Source organism: Diceros bicornis, chromosome 2 (assembly GCF_020826845.1).
Source record: "Diceros bicornis minor isolate mBicDic1 chromosome 2, mDicBic1.mat.cur, whole genome shotgun sequence".
NCBI lineage: Eukaryota > Metazoa > Chordata > Mammalia > Perissodactyla > Rhinocerotidae > Diceros > Diceros bicornis.
Genome location: NC_080741.1, coordinates 92,269,269 through 92,289,548, shown reverse-complemented (window position 1 = coordinate 92,289,548; position 20,280 = coordinate 92,269,269). Strand labels below are relative to the sequence as shown.

The 20,280-nt window shown below is 59.1% G+C and overlaps 1 protein-coding gene across 5 annotated transcripts; it reads left to right on the top strand.

Moving 5' to 3' along the window:
- The first annotated feature begins 382 nt into the window (after positions 1-382).
- On the top strand, positions 383-14,987 carry TPRA1 (transmembrane protein adipocyte associated 1). 5 transcript variants are annotated; one of them, XM_058566834.1, is made up of 12 exons: positions 1,289-1,906; positions 6,784-6,913; positions 8,327-8,467; positions 8,605-8,737; positions 11,310-11,396; positions 11,492-11,564; positions 11,674-11,753; positions 12,309-12,419; positions 12,553-12,613; positions 12,799-12,901; positions 13,231-13,311; positions 14,657-14,987. In XM_058566834.1, the coding sequence occupies exons 3-12, from the start codon at positions 8,343-8,345 to the stop codon at positions 14,898-14,900; spliced, it is 1,098 nt and encodes a 365-aa protein (XP_058422817.1). In that variant the 5' UTR covers positions 1,289-1,906; positions 6,784-6,913; positions 8,327-8,342; the 3' UTR covers positions 14,901-14,987. The 5 variants fall into 5 exon arrangements, with proteins under 5 accessions (XP_058422803.1, XP_058422810.1, XP_058422795.1 ...); XM_058566820.1 differs by lacking the exons at positions 1,289-1,906; positions 6,784-6,913 and adding an exon at positions 383-495; XM_058566827.1 differs by lacking the exons at positions 1,289-1,906; positions 6,784-6,913 and adding an exon at positions 480-567.
- Positions 14,988-20,280: the final 5,293 nt, after the last annotated feature.

Genomic DNA, 20,280 nt, shown 5'->3' with positions numbered 1-20,280 from the left:
AAACTCGGGCGTCTTGGCTTTGTCACTTCCCACTTGTTTGCTTTGGGCAAGTTATTTAACCTAAGGCTCAGACTCCTTCTCTGTAAAATGCGACTAATCATAACCGTCCTGCACGGTTGTCGTGAAAATTAGTGCCTGAAACCTGGACGGTGCTCAATAATGCCAGGCGCTTTGATGGTGGACATCCAGGCGGCGGGGCACGCTGGTGGAAACGCGTCGTTCCGGGGAAGGGGTTGTCCCGATCCTTCCTTCCTCACCCAGGTGACCAGAGGTTACCCGGCCGGACTGCCGCTGCGGGGCGCCTGGGGCGGTGGCACGCGAGGGGGCGGTCCGCGGAGGCTCCTCCCTGAACGGTCAGGCCGCAGCCTGGCCAGGAGGAAGAGCGCTGGCTAGAGCGAGCTGGTCCGTTGACAGCTGCTGACAGCCGGCAGGCGTGGGGGCCGAGAGGTGGCAGCGTCCTCTGCTCCTGGGTCCGCGATCCGGGCCGCCTTCCGGGTGAGAAGCGCAACTTCGCTTCCCCGCCACGGCTTCTCGTGCCCCAGTGCCTGCGTGCTGTCTCTTTAAGAGGTCAGCGGGCCGCCGCGCCTCTTGGGGATCTGATTGGCTCCTTCCGCTGCTTGCGCCCTCTTTTTGGTGTAGCTCTATTTCTATAGGCTACTGAGGGCTGGGGGGCGGTCCTGAGTGCGACAAGTAGGGACTGTGGCTGTTTTTGCAGTTGTGGCTGAAGGAAAAGGACGCTCCTGCCTTCCGGGTCGCCGCTGCCAGGAAGGGTGCCAGACGTCCTGGGGGCCAGTGGGCCCGGCGCGCTGACCGCGTCTCGCCTCCCCTCCTACCCTCCATGTCCGCGGAGCCGGCCCCCCGCGGCTCTTGCGCGACGCTCCCCAGCCCCGGCCGCCTGCCCAGGCGCTGAGGGCCCGAGTCCCGCGGCCTGTGCCGGGTCCGCGCCCCGCGGCGGATGGGCGGCTCGGGCCCTCAGGTAAGGAGGAGACCCGCCGCCCCCGCCTGCACTGCTGGAGGGCGGCCCGTCCCGCGCGGCTGGGGCCCTGCCGGGGGCTGGGACCGGCGCCCCGGCGGGAGCCCCGGAGCCGGTGCCGCTGGGGTCGGCCCGCGCGGCTGCGCGGAGCCCGGAGCTGATGCCCGCCCCGCCCCCACGGCGGGCCCGCCCCTTCCTCCTGACCCCTTCCCGCTCAGGGCGCAGCCGCGGAGGGCCGCCCGGTTGCGAAGGACTCGGGGCCCGCCGTGAGGACTCGGAGGGAGAGCGCCCGCGCCGGGCCGGGCCGGGGCTCGGGGCGCGCAGGGTGGCCGCACGCGGCTGCACAGGCCGGGCTGCGGCGGGGGAGCGGGGCCGCTGGACCCCGCCTGAGGCTGCGCAGCAAGCGATCCGGGCCTGTGGGCACCCGCAGACCGCGGGACCGGGCGCCTGCGGCCGCGCCGAGGCCTCCGCGCCGGAGAGGGGTAGGGGAGAGTGTCTGCGCGGAGGCTGCAGCCCCGTCGTCCCGGTTGCCCTGTGAGCGCATCTCCGTGCCTCAGGCTCGGCTTCCACTGGACTCGGAGAAGGAGAGTGTGGAGTGACTTGACCTTCCAGCTCGGCGGTGGGGATGGGGTGGTGATGGACCCTTGTCCCACTACGCAGGAGGGCTTGGCTACCCTGTGCTGGAGGTTCATCTGTCCACATCGTGACATTTTGCGGAGAACTTATTCTAGGCCGGGTGCTGTTCCAGGGGATTGGGTCGTCAGCATGCTTGGGTGGACAGCCAATAAACACATGAACACACAGCCAGGGGCACTGCAGACAGAGGCTAAGCACTGCAAAGAAAACACAGTGGGGGCTAGCTGTGGCTTCTGTGAGGATGTGGCCTGCATGATGAGACAATGCTGGGAGAAGAGCAAGCACCAAGGCCCTGAGGTAGGCATAAGCTTAGCAGCTTGGAGAGCAAGCTGGGGCTGGAGAGTGGAAAGGAATGAGGCAGAGCAGTAGGCAGGGGTCAGATCAGCTGGGGCCTGGAAGGCCGAGGGGGCTTCCTCCTGGGGCTCCTGCCTGGGCTGCTGACAGTGTGCTAGGAGTGGCCTCTCTCGGACAATGTCCGCTTCCCCCCATCTCCAAGGATGAAGGATAAGGCGGGTGGCCTGTGTCCTGTGGAGCCTTCCTCATCCTGTTTTGGTTCCAGGGTTTAAAAGCCCAACAAGCTGCTAGGAGTGGGAAGCACTGAGGGGCGTCACAGCCACTGTGAAGAAGTATGGCCTCCCTTCTGCTCAGGGCTCTCCGTGGTCCCCAGGGTTTCCCATCCAGTAGCTCTGGGTGAGGTGGGTCAGTCCCACTGCACAGATGAGATGGGAAAGCTGAGGCCCAGAGAGGGGAAGGCCCTGTCTGGGAGCTCATGGCATGTCCAGCCCTGCATGACCTAGCTGAGCTGGTATCCTGCCCCTCAGTCTGGCCACTGGAGGGAGGGTGGGAAGTGGAGGCCCAAGACATAGGTGGAAAAATTGCCTCTGAAATGTTAATGAGGGGCCAGCCCTGTGGCGTAGTGGTTAGGTTAAGTGCTCACGCTCTGCTGCTGGCGGCCTGGGTTCGGATCCCGGGCGCGCACTGAGCCACCGCTTGTCAGGCCATGCTATGGCTGCGTCCCACATAAAGTGGAGGAAGATGGGCGCAGATGTTAGCCCAGGGCCAGTCTTCCGCAGCAAAGAGGAGGATTGGCATGGATGTTAGCTCAGGGTTAATCTCTCTCACAAAAAAAAGGAAAAAAAAAAATAGAAAATGTTAATGAGGTCAGGAGAGTCCCTCCCAGGTAGAAGAAACAGTCTGTCTCAGTTTCCCTGGTCCTGAGAGGCCTGGGGTTGCCCCAGGCCCTCAGCTTCCAGGACCTCCTCCTCTGAGAATCCCCTGACCCATCCCTCCAGTCTGGTCCCCACCCTGCCCCCCTGCCCACAGCCAGCCTTCCTACCATCTGTTCCCTGGGGCTGCAGACCCCTTCCTTCTCTGTCACTCCCCGGGCTTCTGCCCCCAAGGCCAGGAGCTCACTCCTTGGGGGAGGAGAATGTGGGGCTACTGACTTAACCCCTCTGTGCCTCTCCTTTCCCCCTCTGTACAAGGGGAGAGGCCGGTGTGATGCCGTAAAGCAGTCTGCTCTGTGTCTGCACACAGTGTGCATGGGTGTATCTTTTTTATCATTGCTTCAGTTATTTTGTAAGCGCTGACACACAGTGGCAGTTTTGGTATGGCCCGCAGCCTCCATGACGCAGCCTCCATGACGCAAGTGTGGCTCTGGGAGCACCACCTGAGAGTGTGTTAGAAATGCACTCTCAGCCCCCCGGCCTGGGGAGCCAGGATCTGCATGTTCACAACAGTAGAGTCATCCTCCGGTGGAGAAACCCAGCAAGTTGCCACGGCGGGCCGGGGCCCTGGAGACAGACAGCCGGGGTTGCAGGCCCAGAGCTCTGAGCTCTAGAGTGGGGATAATGTAAGTCCTTCCCTCGTAGGGTGGGAGGGCTCAGTGAGTGTTCCCTGCTGTCGTTACAGAATTAGCAGGGAAATTGGTGGAGGGAGGCCAACTGACACTCTCCTTTCTCACCTCAGACCCCAGAGCAAGTGGGGCTTCAAAAGGGGCCTTTGGACCTGGGTACCAAATCCTTACCCCCTCCGTGCCCCCAGCTCCTCCTCTGGGAGGAAAAGCAGCAGTTACTTTTGTGTGTGTGACCTTTTGTAGACGTTTACTTCTCTGGTCTTTTTTGGTCTTTGCAGCAACCTTGTTAGGTAGGTGTTATTGTCCCTGTGACATGCATAGAGGGGAAATGACTCACCTAAGTCACACGTCAAGTTATGTGGCAGAGCCAAAAGCACAACCCAGGTCTGCCCAACTCCATAACCTATGTTAGCCAGAAGTTTTTCAGTGGTAAATTAGAGAAATCAGACTCAAACCAGCCTAGCAGAAAAGGGAATTTGTTAGATTTTATAACAGAAAAGTCCAGGAGTGTAAGGCTAGCTTCAGGTGTCGGTGGATCGGGGGGCTGACATGAGGATCTATGTCCAGGATCTATTTCCATCTGCCTCCCAGCTGTATGTTCCTCTGTGTTGGCTTTATTCTCACATGGGTCTCCATGTGTGCAGTCACAGTTGTACAGCTCTGGCTTAGTGTTCTTAGTAGTGTAAGTAATTATAGCCGAAGTCTCAGGGCTGATTCTCATTGGCCAGGACAATGGAGCATCCTGATTGGCCAGGCTTAGATCACAAGCACATTCCCTGGAGTTGTGGAGGGGGAGAGTCAGCCATACCTAAACCTCATGGACGAAGACTGGGGGAGCTGAGGTTCCCCTCAAGAAAATGGGGTGCTGGACAGGGAAAACCAAGAGAAGCCCCCCAATCCCTCCAGGCCCCGGACGCTCTGTCCTGCTGCTCTGGCTCCTGGCCCCTGTGCATCCTCCTTGGCTCCTCTTTGCCACAGGGGCCTCTCAGCTTCCTGTGCCTGCCAGGTGCTTGGCCTGCACCCCAGCCCTGCCCCTGCTGGGGCTGCTTGGTGCCCTGTCCTGGGCCAGAGGTGGTGCTGGGCCAGAGCTGGTGCAGAGTTGCTAGGACCAGAAGTTTGCTCCGTGGGGAGTGGGGAGTGGGGAGTGGGGCAGAGGGGGCTGTGGGATCTTCTCCACCTCACAGCCACTTCCCAGTCATTCTGGCAGGTCTGGGAAGTCTTGAGGGAGGCAGCACACCCCGCCGGCTGTAAGCTGCCTGCCCGTGCTGGTGCGCGGCGGGTGGCCTGGTCCGTGGTGCGGCCTGCCGGCTGCAGTTCATTCCTCCTGCGGGCTCGGCCGGTCAGGGAGGGAGACACGCAGGAGACTTCTCCGCACGGCGTCGCACATCCCTGCCAAAGCGGCTGCCCTTCTTGACTGACCCGAGCTGCCCTGCAGGGCCCTGCTGGTAAAGGAAGGAGGTGAACTGTCCCACGCGTCCCTGGACTGCTGGCAGCCCTGGACCCGGCCGCCCGCAGCCTGTGCGCCGCTGAGGGGCCCGGTGCTGCTCCGCCCTGCCCCAGCTCAAAGCCGCTGGCTTACACGAAGTGAGATGCAGCTTCTGGTGCTGCGGAGGCCCCCGCCCTGAATGCAGGGCAGCGTCCCTCTCCAAGGGGGTGCTCCTGCCGTGGCCTAGGGTTGGAACGCAGCGAGCAGGAAGGGGGCGGTGTCTGCTGGGGCCGCCTCACTGCTGCAGGGTACCCAGTGGCTCAGGCCAGAAACCATGACGTCGCCTGCCGTGCTCCCTTCCCTCCCTGCGTGTCTGTGGGCAGGTCCTGTTGGCCTCCCTCCCAGACCCCCCATGCCACCCCACTGCCGCCACTAGCCGAGCCACTGTCTTCTCACCTGGACTGGCAAAGTAGCTCCTCGGCCTCCCTGCCTCCACTCTATCCCTGCTTCAGTCCATGCTCCGTGGTGCCAGAGCAATCCTCTCCACATGGAAATGGGACCCTGTCACCTGCCCTCGTAACACCCTTCTCGTGGATTCAGCATGAAATCACCTTGCACGTGGTCACACAGCCCCGTCTGACCTGGCCCCGCCGACTTTTCTGCTCTCACCTCCAGCCACACTGGCCTGCTTCTTGCCCTTTGAACCTGTTTCTACCTCAGGGCCTTTGCATTTGCCATTCTTTCCCTGGTATGCTCTGTCCCGATTGTTCCAAGTCTGGCTCCTTCTCAGTTATTTAGATCTCAGCTCAAATGTCACCTTGTCTGATAACCCAATCTTAAGGAGCACCCCTTTTCTCTGGGATTCAGGCTTAGCTGTTGCCACAAAGGCCAAAAGAATAAGATAGAAGATTATTTCTGTCTGTTGTATGATAGTCGGTGTGCAAGCTGTCCAGGACATGCATGGGGGCCCCGTTGTGTCTGGAAACCAGACACCTTTCTTACTGCTCTGTTATCCTCAATATGTGGCTTCTGTCTCATGGCCTAAGATGGCTGCTCTTGCTCGCACCACCACATCCATGTTCCAGCTAATGGGAAGGGAGAAGGGTACAACTTGAAATTGGCAAACCTCACTCCTCATGTCCGACTGAATAAAACTGAGTCACATGGCCACAGCCAGGGACAAGGGAAGATGGGAAAGTAGCCATTGTTCTGGGAAGCCATGGGCGAGCTAAAATCCATGGGCTTTAGTACTAAAGGGAAGGGTGGGTGTTGGGGACCCAGCAGCCTCTACTCTTGTTTCCTGTCGTTTGGTCCACTCCTGTTTTCTTCTCTACGTAGCGCTTATATCTAGGAGACAATATGGGTTTTCATGCTGGCTGTCGGCCTCACCTCCCAGGATGAAGGCCCTGTGAGGACAGGTGTGTCCCAGCACTGGGACTGCCTGGCCCACCGCAGGTGCTTGCGGGGCCTGCGAGGTGGAGGAATGCGTGAATGAAGGAGGGTGGGCTGGCCGCCTCTCCCATCAGTAGGGAGCAGGGGAGGAGCCAGCTTCTTTCTTTGGACCTACTGTGTGTCATATGTTCTCCTCTTGAACACTCCCCGTCACCCTGGCGGTTGTTGGGATATCCTCGGGTTTCAGTGGGGGCAGGTTCCAGATCCAGTGAGTGGCCTGTTGGAGAGAAGGATGGAGGGGCCTGAGCCCCAGGTCCTGGCCTCCCCTTCGGAGACTTCTTTCAGCCAGAGGCGGCTGCGTCTTACGGCTGGGACAAGCAGTGAGAATGTCCCCGCGCCCTGTCCCGGCCTCAGCGTGGGCCTGCTGCTGTTCAGGGCTAGTGTTCGTGATAGCACAGCACGGGTTCCTGTTGCATTGCTGCAAATCCTTCTTGCCAACAGAGCACTACGAATCCTGGACTGCTCCTTGCTGAATGGGAGACCTGTGCCCTTGACGTGTAAACAGAACATCTTTTAAATTTTTAAAAATTGACTGAGGTGCAAAACAGACAGAAACGTGCGGGAAGCATAGGTACGTGGCTCAATGAATTTGGGCACAGTGAGTATGCCTGTGTGCCCAGCACCCAGATCAAGCACCCAGACGCTGGTGTGCCCCCCTCAGCACTGTGCCCTCCGTCCTCCGCAAAGCTGACCCTCAGCTGGATCTGTGTGTGGGGTCAGACCGCACGTCCGCTCCTGTGCCTGGCTCTGTCGGCATCGGAGTGTGAGGTCTTCTCGCGTTGCTGCTGTAGCGGTGGTCCATTCTCTTCCTCACTGCATAGGGCTCCACTGTTGACGTGAACGCCCCCATTTATGTGTGCGTTCGCTGATGGCAGGCCTTGGAGCTGCTCCCGGCCTGGGGCTGCTGTGAACGTCCCAGGAAGTGGGGACACGCTTATAGCACCCAGTCTGCTCATCGTCACTTGAAATGCTGGCATCTGTTATGTCCTGGTGCCCGGGGCCGCTCCTGGCTCACCCTGCCTTGTGCCCCCCAAGCGCCCCCCAAGCTCCCTGCAGAAGTCCCTGCTGCTGTCCCCAAGAGTCCTGTGACACGGGGTTGTCCAAGGTGGCTTCAGGACCCCAGACCACCAACTCTCCTGGCTTCTAGGCTGGACTCTTGATCTCTCATTCTCAGATCGTCAGTGGGCGCTCGGCTGGTGGCACCCTCGACTCCGGCTCCTCCAGCCCCCAGCCCTTGCAGACACAGCTCTCGCCCCCGCCATAGTGCCTCCTCTTGCCTAGCACGGCTCCACTTGGAGACCTGTGCATCTTCTGGGCACAGAGCACTGTCCCCTCCACTTGCATCTGCCTTTCCAGGGTGGCAGCAGAGGGAGACGAGGGCTTGAGGTCCTTCCTAGGGGTGTACGGTGCCTGGCTCTGGCACTCTGCGGCTGTGTGGCCGCACACACGTCACTCAGAGCGCAGCTCGCGGTTCCCGAGAAAGCCACGTGTGCAGGCTGTTGGCGACGCTTGATGTCACTCATTAGTGCTCCCCACGACCTCACAGGGGCCCGACACTGTTGTTACCCCCATTCCAGGGGCAGGGGAACTGAGGCACAGAGAGGAGAGGAAGTAAGGGGCAGGCCGGGACGTGAACCCTGGCTCGTAGCCGCTCTGTTCCCTGTCTCTCCTCTGGCCCCCCAGGATTGGAAGGACTGAATGGGGTGATGCCAAGTTCTCGCGTTGCTGTGTGGCACGCCGACAGGCTCAATCACAGGGGGTGGCTTTTATTGTTTGGGGGTCACGAGACAGAGCCTGAGACAGGGATGGGCCCCTGCCCAGGGCTTGGGTCACGATGTGTGTGGCAGCACCACACCTCACCTCCCGCCTGGGGCTGGGGGAGTGGCCCACAGGCCCACAGCAGGCGGCCACTGGGAGCCTGAGACCCGGAGGCCCAGGTCCCACAGCCCCTGCACTGCTCATGCAGTGGCTCTTACTCCCCTAGGGCGGTTGCTGGGGGGATGGACACCCTGGAGGAGGTGATTTGGGCCAATGGGAGCACAGCACTGCCCCCACCCCTGGCACCCAACATCAGTGTGCCGCATCGCTGTCTGCTGCTGCTCTACGAGGACATCGGCACCTCTAGGTGAGGCAGTCACAGCCCTGTTGGGCAGGCTGGCTGTGTGTGAGTAGGTTTTCCTGGTGCCTGTGTGTGTGTGTGAGACAGGTGGGGTGGGGTGCAGACACCTCACCAGTGAGCTGTTTTCTCTACCCATCTGCTAGGGTCCGGTACTGGGACCTCTTGCTGCTCATCCCCAACGTGCTCTTCTTCATCTTCCTGCTCTGGAAGCTTCCATTTGCTCGGGCCAAGATCTGCATCACTTCCAGCCCCATTTTTATCACCTTCTATATCCTGGTGAGTTCACTCCAACTGGTGATAGAAAACCCAACTCCAACTGGCTTAAGCAAAAAAAGGAATTATTAACTGCCTCTGTAATGAAAAAAACAGCTTCAGGTATAGCTGGATCCAGGGAATTAACTGATGTCATCAGGACTCTGTCTCTCTCTGTATCTCTCTTCCTCTCTGACCTTATCTCAGATGAGTTCTCCCTATATGGTGTCAAAGATAGCCAAGAAGAGCTTTGAGCTAATATCCTGCCTCCCTGCCAACTCCAGCAGAAGAGTACCTCTTTCCTGGTGGTGCCAGTATAGACCTGGAATTCCCTCTGATTGGCCCACCTTGGATCCCATGTTCATCCCTGAGCCAATCACTGTGACTAGCAGGGAAAGGGGCATTTTGGAGCTGGGAGGGTGGAGTCAGCTCAGCCAGACTATATGGACTGAGGAGAGTGGTGGTTCCTGGAAGAAAACTGGGCAACCTTTACTAGAGGGAAGGAGAATGGATGCTGGGGGGAAAAAATGCCCACTGCAGCCTCCATCCATCCATCTGTCCATCCATCCACACATTCTGCCAGACCTCTTTGGAGCAGAATTCCTGTCTGTTGGGAGACCCTGCATTCTCTTCACTTAGTGGTCCTGGTGTGTGTTGCCTGGGAAGAGGTAGCAGGGCTGTAGTTGAGAAGGTGGCTGCAGGTGCGGGCTTCAGGTGCAGGCTGTCTGGCTCCCTTCCTTCAGGGCCCAGAGCTGACTGGCTGGAGTCCTCCCCTCTCTGTGCCTCTTAACTACCACTACCTGAGAGCTCGGTGGGTCCCTGGTCTCCCTGTTTGTGGCCCGGCTCAGAACTTCGCAGTCAGAGGAGTGGGCAGTGGGCAGGCAAAGACGCAAGGGAGGCCACGGGGAACCCTGGAGGCCATTGGAGGCCCCAGAGGCTGCGAGCCAACTGGAGCCCCCTCCCTGTGAGGTGGAGGTGGGCAGGGGTAGGGATAGAGGCCTCCTTTCTTCTCTGCTGTCTCTCACTGCCTCTCTGACCATTTACTTGTTTGTGTATTTATTCAACAGATATTAAGCACCTACTGTATGTCAGGCAGATGCCCTTTCTGGGAGAGTGGGCAGGGAAAAGGGGCCCAGGGCTGATGCCCAAGAGCATGAGGCAGGGCAGGGGTGTCAGCACTGCCCTGCCCTCCTACTCCTGGAGATTTTGTTCTAGAGAGCCCAGGAGGCAGCGGTACGAGTGTACTCCGACAGACCCCAGCTGTGCTGAATGACCTTGGGCCAGTGGCTTGCCCTCTCTGTGCCCCAGTGCCTTCCTATGTGATGTGTGTTGAATCTGGATCTGCTTTAGCTTGTGGCACTCCTGTGAGCACCAAATGAGACAGTGTGCATAGCTCCAGTGCAGTAGGGGCTTGGCATACAGTAGGCATGCGGCAGTGTGTTGCTTCTGCAGCCTGCCCTGCTGAGTGCTGTCAGCCTCCCCAAGGCTTGGACATGGTTGTCATGGCACAAAGGATGGAGTGTGCATGAATCTGGGCTCTTTTGTTTTTATGGGTCAGAAAACCAAACTTAAACTCACAGAAGCTGAAGAGAAAGTATTGACTGAGAAACTGACAAGCCCCAGGGCTTCAGGCACAGCTGGATGCCGTCGGGACACCATCTCTGCCTCCCTCTCAGCTTGGCATCTCTCTGATGGCCCTGTCTCCAGCAGTCGCCGCCCTCGCGGCAGCCAGGCAGCCCCAGCAGCTCCAGGCTTCCTTTCCCAGCGGCTGCACCTGATGTCCTGGGTGTGACTTTCAGTAGACTCCCTTTGGTCCCGCCCCATCCCCAAACCAGGGGAATGGCATACGCTGAACGGCCAGCCCTAAGTCACAGACCCGTCCCTGAAGCCAGGAGGGGTGGGGTCAGCCCCCCTTGAACCACGTGAGAGAGGAGGGAGAGGAACGGGGCTGTTGCCAGAAGAAGGGGGTGGACCCTGGGCTGACAAGAGCCGCAGATGCTGAGCATGGGCACTTTTGCAAAACCTGCTGCACGGCAGCCTTCCCCAGGGTCTTTGGCACCTCTTCCGTGCAGCCTCCTCTTCCCAGTCCCCATGTCTCGGGATTAAGACCATAAACACAACAACATGAATGGCAGATGTGTACCTAGCCCTGACTGGGTGCCAGGCACGCGCTGCTACCTTTATTTACCCGTTTGATCTTCCCAAAATCAAATGCAGTAGGTGCTATTTTTATCCCATTTCACAGGTGAGGAAACTGAGGCACGGAGGTGCAGTTACTTGCCTGAGGTCACAGAGGCAGGAAGTAGCAGAGCTGGGATTTGAATCCAGGCAGTCTGGCTCCACCATGTCACCCTACTAACTTCAGAGCCTGTCAGTGTAGCCAGGAAGCTGAGGCCCGAGAAGGGAGGGCCAGGCCTGAGATCACCAGCGGTGGAGGGGCTCCCCACCTCCCTGATCCCACCCCAACTTAGTTTGTGTGAATCCTTCCATTCTTGAGGAATCGAAGGCTCCTGCAAATGCAAGTGTGGGTTTGCAGTCCCTGTGGTTCCCCGAGGTCTTGTTCCCCGGCCCCACCTCTCGCCCTCTCGCCCACCAGGTGTTCGTGGTGGCGCTGGTGGGCATCGCCCGGGCTGTAGTGTCCATGACGGTCAGCACCTCAGACGCTGCGACTGTTGCTGATAAGGTGTGGCTGGGCCAGCCGACCAGGGGGCGGGTGCTGGGTGCCGGGGAGAGGGGCGGCTGGGCCCTAGGCTGACGCTCTGCCCACTCTGTGTCCAGATCCTGTGGGAGATTACCCGCTTCTTCCTGTTGGCCATCGAGCTGAGTGTGGTCATCCTGGGCCTTGCCTTTGGTGCGTGTGCTGCTGGGGCCAACGCTCTCCCTGCCCCTCCCTGGCGGGGGCCGACCCCACCACAGTCACCTGGCTGGCTCCCACTGAGTGGCCGGCACGTTTCTTCCAGGTCACCTGGAGAGCAAGTCAAGCATCAAGCGGGTGCTGGCCATCACCACGGTGCTGTCCCTGGCCTATTCTGTCACCCAGGTAAGGGGGGGTGGGGCAGGGCAGCCCTGGGGGCTCCCCGGAGGAGGTGCGGGTCAGTGAGGGCCCGGCATCCACCGCCTCCTGGTGCTGGGTCAGGCGTTGGATGTTATCAGATGCAGCATTCCCAAACTATAAATGCACCTAAGGAGTCACGTGGGATGCGTGTTAACAAGCCGTGCTCCAGGGCTTCTGCAGGTTCTGATCCAGTAGGCCGGGGTGGGGAGGTGCGAATGCCCGGCAGCTGCGGTGTGAACCAGCAGCCCAGGGCGGGGATAGTGCAGGTCTGCAGACGGCACTGAGAGCCGTCCAGCCATAGACTGGACAGGGGCCGCCCCTTGCCCAGCTCTGCCCGGCCCCCCCCCCCCCCCCCCCCCCGGAGCTAGATGGGCAGGACGTGGCCAGAGAGCAGGCTGGGGTAGGGAACTCGGAGGGCCAGGCCGAGGGGGTGGGCGTGGTGTGGTGGAGAGCTTCGGGGGCTTTGTCTCAGGGGAAGGGTACAGTAAGGGGACTTTCTCGGTGGCTGAGCCTGTGAGACACTCCCTGCCCGCCCTGCAGGGGACGCTGGAGATCCTGTACCCTGACGCCCACCTCTCAGCTGAGGACTTCAACATCTACGGGCACGGGGGCCGCCAGTTCTGGCTGGTCAGCTCCTGCTTCTTCTTCCTGGTGAGGCGGAGGGGGGCACCCTGGGGTGGTGGGAGCCTCCAGCCTGAGGCAGAGGCGGGGATTCTTGGCACTGGGTTTCGCTCTGGGCCTGGTGCTCCCCAGCATCCTCCTCAGGTCCGCTCTGGCTCCACAGGTCTACTCTCTGGTGGTCGTCCTCCCCAAGACTCCGCTGAAGGAGCGCATCTCCCTGCCTTGTGAGGGGCTGTGGGGCAGGGCTGGGTGTAGGGTGGGGTCTGTTCGGGTTGCTGTGGCCATGAGCTGGAGAACCCTGGGTGGGGCGGGGGGAGGCCTCCGACGACCCCCAGAGGGGTCCAGGCGACACACTGGGGACGAAGGGTGGAGACGTGGGCAGGACCTCACAGACCGCCAACCCTCCCAGCTCGGAGGAGCTTCTACGTGTACGCGGGCATCCTGGCGCTGCTGAACCTGCTGCAGGGGCTGGGAAGCGCGCTCCTCTGCGCCGACATCATCGAGGGGCTCTGGTACGTGGGCGGGGCACGGGGGGAGGACTCACCGAGGGGCTCTGGTACGTGGGCGGGGCACGGGGGGAGGACTCACCGAGGGGCTCTGGGACGTGGGCGGGGCACGGGGGGAGGACTCACCGAGGGGCTCTGGGACGTGGGCGGGGCACGGGGGGAGGACTTACCGAGGGGCTCTGGGACATGGGGTGACATCACTGAGGGACTCTGGGACGTGGGCGGGCAGGACACGGGGTGTCGCCGGCTCAGCGGGAGGCAGGGCGCCTAGGTCGGGTAGGGGGAGGCCAAGCCGAGGCCGCGCCCCGATGCGCCCCTCCCTCCCCTTTCTCCAGCTGCGTAGATGCCACCACGTTCCTCTACTTCAGCTTCTTCGCACCGCTCATCTACGTGGCCTTCCTCCGGGGCTTCTTCGGGTGAGTCTTTCCCAGAGCGCCCGCGGCAGGCAGGGGGTGGAGAGGAGCTCTGGGCCCGCACCCCGCCCGCTGTGCCGGGGCCGCGGGCGCCCCCGCGTGGCTGCCGGCAGCACTGCGCCTTCTCCCGCGCATGCGCGTCCGGTCTGAAGTGTCCCTGCTTCCTGTGCCTGCTTGGCCTCCAGAACAGAGGCGGCAGCGTGTGCATACAGAGCGTACACAGATACACATACATGCATGCTTATAAATACATCCATGCATACACGTGCATATATACTCACACACATATACATACACGTACACGCATACCTACGCATAACACACATACATTTAGCATACACATACATATACACACTATGTATGCAACACACCCAGGCATATATGCTTTCTCTACAAGAGAGAGCGGCTGTGCACATTGTTCTGCACTTGCTGTTTTTCATTCATTCAGCAAGCATTTATTGAGTACCTGCTGTGTGCTGGGCACTGTGTAGCTGCAGACACAATGGGGAGCAGAGTAGACACAGACCCTGCACTGGGAGCTTGTATTCTAGTGGGGGTGACTGGGTGAGGAGCAGGGTTGGGGAGGTCCAGTGTGTATTTCAGCGTGAGTTGGGGGCACTTTTGTGCACCTGTGTGTTGGAGGCATCAGAGAGACAGATGCTAAGGACATGTGGCATTGAGTGTTGGTCCCTGGCCTCTGCTGTGGTGGGAGCGTGGGCATTTTGCCCCCACCCCACTCCTCCTTCCCCACCTGCCAGGTCTGAGGGAGGGGTGGGGATCTGCCCCGCACGGTAGAGCTGGGACGGCCGTCAGAGGTGGAGTGAAAAGGGCTCGGTTGGATCCCAGCCTTGATCTGGGTGGGGCCCTGCACGCATGATTTGTGTCGCTGGCCTCAGGTTCCTTTTTGTAAGATGGGTGCAGTGCTTCCCCCAAGTTATGCTGAGGACTGAGGGGTTGGGTAAGCGTATAGTGGGCAGTAGTCAGAGCTGCAGGAGGTCACGGCCCACTTTGCTTGTTAGCACTTTGGGCCATGTCCTGGCTAAGGCTCAGAACTGACCTCTGTTCTCCCTGCACAAGGAGCCTGCCGAGGTGGGAGCCGTGCTCCTGTGTTATGAGAGAGCAGGCACAGAAGCTGTTTGCCCGAGCCCACACAGCCAGGACGGGGAGGGCCGGGCTTTAGAACAAGTCCTGTTGGCCTCTAGAGTCCGAGCAATGGGGACCTCTCGGGGCGGCGTTAGGCAGCCGTTAGCGCCTTTCCTCCCCTGTCTGACGGTGTTGTTGCCCAGTGAGGGAAGCCCTTTCCTGACTTATGTGGTGGGGCTCCCCTGCCCTCTGTTCTCACGACTAGCTCAGAGCCCAAGATCCTCTTCTCCTACAAATGCCAAGTGGACGAGACCGAGGAACCGGACATGCACCTGCCCCAGCCCTACGCTGTGGCCCGGCGGGAGGGCCTGGAGGCGGCAGGGGCTGCCAGCACACAGTTCGATTCGGCCGGTGGGGTGGCCTACTTGGACGACATTGCTTCCATGCCGTGCCACACCGGCAGCATCAACAGCACGGACAGCGAGCGCTGGAAGGCTATCAATGCCTGAGTGCGGCCTCCCTGGCTGGAAGGCCTGCTGCCCTGTGGAGGGCAGACTGGAGAGGAGGCCAGGGAACGCAGAGTCCCCGGGGGGGGAGGACGAGGTGACAGAGCCTTGTGAGGGTGGCAGCCCTGTGCAGGCCTTGCCCTGTTCTCCAGGCTCCCAGTTGTCCTCTGCCACCTCTGCTCTAGCTGGAGGCCACCTCCCCCTTCTGCCCTGCTCAGCGACATGGCCCTGACTTGATCTCCCAGGGTCAGGCCTGGCTGGCCGAGGACACCTCCTTTCTCGAAAACCTGGCCACCCAGGACTCGTCTGGCCCTCCTCAGCCCTCTGCCCCCTCCCCTTGGCACTTTGGCCTCCGCAAAGCCCACTCTGGCGGGTGGGCTGAAGTGTGTATATTTTCTTGATCTATTTTTTAATAAAAAGGAAAAGGAGCAGAAGGTGTGACTGTGGAGGTTCTGCAGGAATAGTGGGCTGGTTCCTCTCGGGAGCCGGAGGGCCGGGGTGAGGAGCTGTGACAGTCAGAGGTCCGGCAGGTCCTTGCACAGCCCGTGCCCTGGGAGCCCGAGGGCTCCTACACCTGCTCAACAAGGAACGTGGGCCAGGCTGCAGGCCCCGCCTGGCTGCTGGAGAAGCGCAGAGAAATCCGATCCCAGCCGTCCCTGCCAGGGGGCCACTGTTGGAGCAGAGGAGACAGACATGGAAAGAGACGCATGGTTTCTGTGAGCCAGTGCCTCCCCACCTTGTGGGTCCCTTCCCTTCTCTGCTCCTTACGCCAGTCTTGGGTAGCCACTTGCCCTCCTGAAGCTCTGGTTTCGCTAGCTGTAAAATGGGGATGAGAAAGCCTCTCTCGCAGGGAGCTCTGTAAGGACTAGGAAATAGGGGTGCCAAGGGTCAGGGCTGGCGCTTGCCTCCCCAGCCGGCCCTCTTTCTTGGGAGGGCACTGAGGCACGAGCTCCAGCACGGTTCATGGCTGTGGGGCCAGTGTGCCACGCTCCCCGGGACCCAGGCCCAGAGGGCTGTCTGCGGGCATGGCACCGTCAGGGGCAAAGACAACCAGTGAGTGGGACTCCGGCCCAGGGGACCGCGGGGCTGCCGGAGGTGTCCTGGCAGGCTTCTCCCAAGTGGCACGCTTTGCTGCGACCTCACAGTTTTGGCAGAAGGCTGTCAGGCGGGGAAGGAAATCCTGCAGGGCTTTCCGAGCAGGGCAGGTGTTGAGGGCCAGACGCCGGGGATTTAACCGTCTCATCCAGAGCTGGGCTCAAGACCCGCAGCATTTGACGCACGCGCAGTGTGACGTGAGAGCGACAGCCTGGGTTTGCGCAGTGCAGTTACTGAGCAAACAGCGGAGTCGGCAGGGAGCCGCGCAGAAGAGGCTCGAGTCTGCTTAGGAGGTATATGTAAATGGCAAAAACAACCCAGTTCCTGCAGTGCAAGGGGGTGTAGAGTGAGAGGTGAACCTCCGCCACGTGGACGTTCAGTTTCCCCGTCTCCTCCGTAACCGTGTGTGTGTGTGACGCCCTGCACCGCGAGGCCAGGGTCTCCCTGACTGTGTGTGTGTGTGTGTGTGTGTGTGTTAACGCCCTGCACCGTGAGGCCAGGGTCTCCCTGACTGTGTGTGTGTGTGTGTGTGTGTGTGTGTGTTAACGCCCTGCACCGTGAGGCCAGGGTCTCCCTGACCTGTGTGTGTGTCGTAGCCCCTGTTTGGGAGCGTAAACGTTCCGTAGCTTGTGTTCTCCACTTGACCGTTGATCTTGGGATCATCCGTGTCAGGTGGGAGAGCTGCATGCGTTATGGATACATGGCAATTTAACTAGTCTTCTCGGGAGGGACTTTTGTGTCCAATAGATTTTGCAACAACGCAGCGAGAAAAATCCGTATAAATATGCATTTGGTAACTCATGCAAGTGGAATTGTTAGAGCACACAGTCTTAATTGGTTTTAATTAGTCTCATAGTCTTCTGGAAGAGACTAATAGCTGTCCTCCAATAGATGTTCTCTTTTTCCTCCATTGTAATAGAATCCCTGATTTTTAGCTGGATACACAGATGCCTGCAATAAAGGCTACAATTTCCAGCCTTTCTTGCAGGTGGGTGTGGCCACATGACTAAATTCTGGCCCCTGGGATTAAGTGTGCGTGCAACTCCCTTAAAGAAAGAGGGTAGGCTCTGTTCTTCCCTGCTAACTGGGATGTGGTTATAATGGCAGGAGTTGTGGCAGCAATCTTGAATCACAGGGTGATCTTGGGAATGGAAGCTCTCAGGCAGTGCAGCAGGGTAGAGGGAGCCATGTCCCTGACACTGTGGTGCATCTGTGATGGCCCTGGACTTCCTGCCTTCAGAGGTTTTGGATGTGAGAAAGAAAGAAATATCTGTCTTGTTTAAACCACTCTGGATTTTCCTCTCACTCACAGTTGACCCTAAACTGAACCAACACACCCTTCAGAGAGACTGTACCAGCACAGCATCACCAGCACTGTGTGCTGTTCAAGTTTCCGATCTTCCGGGAAGGGCCTGCTCGTGTCTGTTCTGCCAGGACGACCTCTTGTGTGCTGTGGCTGGGTGGCAAGAGACACCATGCAGAAGAGTGGCCAGGATGGGGGGTTCTGGACCCATATGTGGCCAAGTTCTAGTCTCACTTCCCTACAGCTGCTGCTCGTGGGCCATGGACCTTGGGCAAGTTTGTCTTCTCTCTGACCCTAAGTTGGGTGACAGGGGTGGCAGATATCCAATCTTTCCTCCCTTAGCAACTGCACCCTGATGTTTTGTGGGTCAGTGAAGCACCTAGGTAACAGGTGACATTTCCCTGCCTCCATTGCAGTCACTCCTGTGACTAAGTTCTGGCAGTGGGATGTTAGCAGAAGGAGGAGAGACTTTTTTTAGCAGAGGCTGCTTAAAGGGAGCTGACTCAGGGAGGAAATGTGCTCTTTTGTCCTCCTGCCTTTCTCTTTCCTGCTTCCTGGAATTCAGATGTGATGACTGAATCTCCAGCAGCCATCTTGGATGATGAGGTGATCTTGGGAAGCTATTCACCAATGACGGTCAAGTAGAAAGACAAAACAATCTTTGTCCCTAATGGTGAGGGCACTGCTGTCCCAGCACGGGACTGCTCTCAACAGACTTCTTTTATGTGACAGAAAGAAACTATTTTGTTTACGGCAAACTCAATCCTAACTGAAACATGTGGTGATCATAATATACCCGTCAAGGGGTCGTTTGAGGGAGATGGGATAGTATTTCCAGATACCAATTTGTGCTTTTCCTTCCTAAACTTCCCCCTTTTCCTCCCTCCTGCGTTAGTGGGAGTTTGGTCCTGGCCTGCCTTGCCCAGGGAAGCCTGCAGCTGTGGACGACTTCCTGACTCGGTTCTCAAATGTCCTGGGTTACAGAGGGCAGAAAGGGCTGTGGGAAGAAACAAGTGGTGATCCCCTGGGAATGAGGTCTGTGTGGCCTTGAGCACTGGGGACCGGGCACTAGGGAGGCCAGGCTCCAGGTAAAGTGAGACCCTTGTGAGTGTAGGGAGGAAGACTCTGGCACAGGGTTCTCGCACCGTAAAAGGTCTCCCAGCCTGTGTGTGGCACCCACACAGCGGAGCTCTGAGACCTGCAGGTCCCCATGGCCAGGAGCGCTGGGGCCCCAGTGGTAACGGTGTGAACACATGACCAGTGGTGCGTGAGTCTGCTCGGGCTGCCATAACGACGTGTCACAGACCGGGCGGCTCGCGCAACAGACATTTGTTTTCTCACAGTTTTGGAAGCTCAAGTCCAAGATCGAGGTGTCAGCAGGGTTGGTTTCTTCTGAGGGCTGTTCTCGACTTGAAGATGGCCAGCTTCTCACCGTGGCCTCACATGGCCTTTCCTCTGTGCTGCACATCCCTGGTGTCTCTCTGTGTGCCCCAATTCCCTCTCTTTATAAGAACACCAGTCAGATTGGATTAGGGCTACCCTAATGGCCTCATTTTACCTAAATCACTTCTTATAGGCTCTCTCTCCAAATACAGTCACATTCTGAGGTATTGGGGTTAGGGCTTCAACGGAAGAATTTTGGGCGGACACAAATTCAGCCCATAACAAATGGCACTGAATCTTCTCTCCCACTGATCCTGAGTCTGTGCGAGATCCTGGGACCTTGACTAGATCCACAGACCAGGCAGAAAATCCCAAGAATGACTGAGATTAAATCTTCCACCCACTTGGTATGACAGGGCCAAGTGGGAAACTGAGCAGCATTCTGGAAAATCTCTCCCAGTTTTGTGGACTGGGAGTCACAGCTCCTGTGTAAGGGGTTCTCTCGAGAGTCACCCACACATTCTGCCTCTTCTCCTGGACACACGTACGGGATCATTGCCTTCCTTCCCCCCTTTAGGAGGAGGGGTTATGCCGTGTGACTGCCACTGGCTAATGACCTGTGAGTAGAAGTGGCACGTGGCACATCCGGGTAGGAGCATTTAGCTGCCGGGACGTTGCTCTGTCCTGCCATAGTGATGGGGGAAGAGCCTCTGTCACCCTGGTCCTGAGGGGCCCACAAGGAGAATTCCTCTGCTAAGTCGCACTGAACACTCACCCGGAACAAGAAAGAAACCTTGTCCCTTAAGCCTCTAAGATTTGGGGTTTGTTAGTGTGGCGCATCCTAGCACACCCTGACTGACACACGGGTCAGTGAGACAGGCCGCTTGGTACACAGGAGATGCTCAGTTGATTTGATTTCCAACTGCCAGGGAGAACGGGGTCCAGACTGGGGACAACGAGCAGCTCTGGGGCCCACAGGGTCATCCTCTCACCTTCTGTGTCCAGGGCCTCGTTTTTGGATCTCGTTGATCTTTCTGTCAGCTTCACACAAAAGTTGTCCCCTCCTCTTCATGGCTTCCCTTAGTGACGCCTGGGCCAGGCTCACGACCCAAATGTCTCTCCCTTCAGGCTCCAACGGCCTCACCTCTGCGCTGGGATGGGGCCTCTGTGACCCCGGGGGGCACAGGCTTGCTTTCAGAAATGGGCCTGTGAAGCGAGGGAACGCTAGCATCCACGGTTGCCGTTTATCAGTGCGTCTCCGGTACCCTGTGCTGAGCCACCCTCTGGATGCCCACATAGGGAGCGTTGTCCCCTCCCTGACAAGCTGTCACTGCCGTGCTGTTTGTACAGGCCCTGAGCCCAGGAAGGACAAGCATGCTTCTCTCTCAACGACGAGGAGAGCGGCCCCTCCTAGAGCAGCCGGCTTCCGGGGTGCGCCTCTGACGATGCCCAGGTTGTCTGCACCTGCCACCTGGGATGTCAGGCACCGTGTCGCCAAGCCCGTCAGCAGATGGAGGCTCGGGGCGAACTCCCCTGCCACTGCTCCCGTGTCCACCGTCTGCCTCCCCACGGCAGGGGGCACAATGGGGCTGCTGAACCATC

Bases quoted from the DNA above. Each gene is read 5' to 3' on its own strand.
- TPRA1 (XM_058566820.1), top strand. From the start codon at position 8,343: ATGGACACCCTGGAGGAGGTGATTTGGGCCAATGGGAGCACAGCACTG. The intron at 11,565-11,673 runs GTGCGTGTGCTG...CGTTTCTTCCAG, and splicing joins CATCCTGGGCCTTGCCTTTG to GTCACCTGGAGAGCAAGTCA. The intron at 11,754-12,308 runs GTAAGGGGGGGT...CCCGCCCTGCAG, and splicing joins TGGCCTATTCTGTCACCCAG to GGGACGCTGGAGATCCTGTA.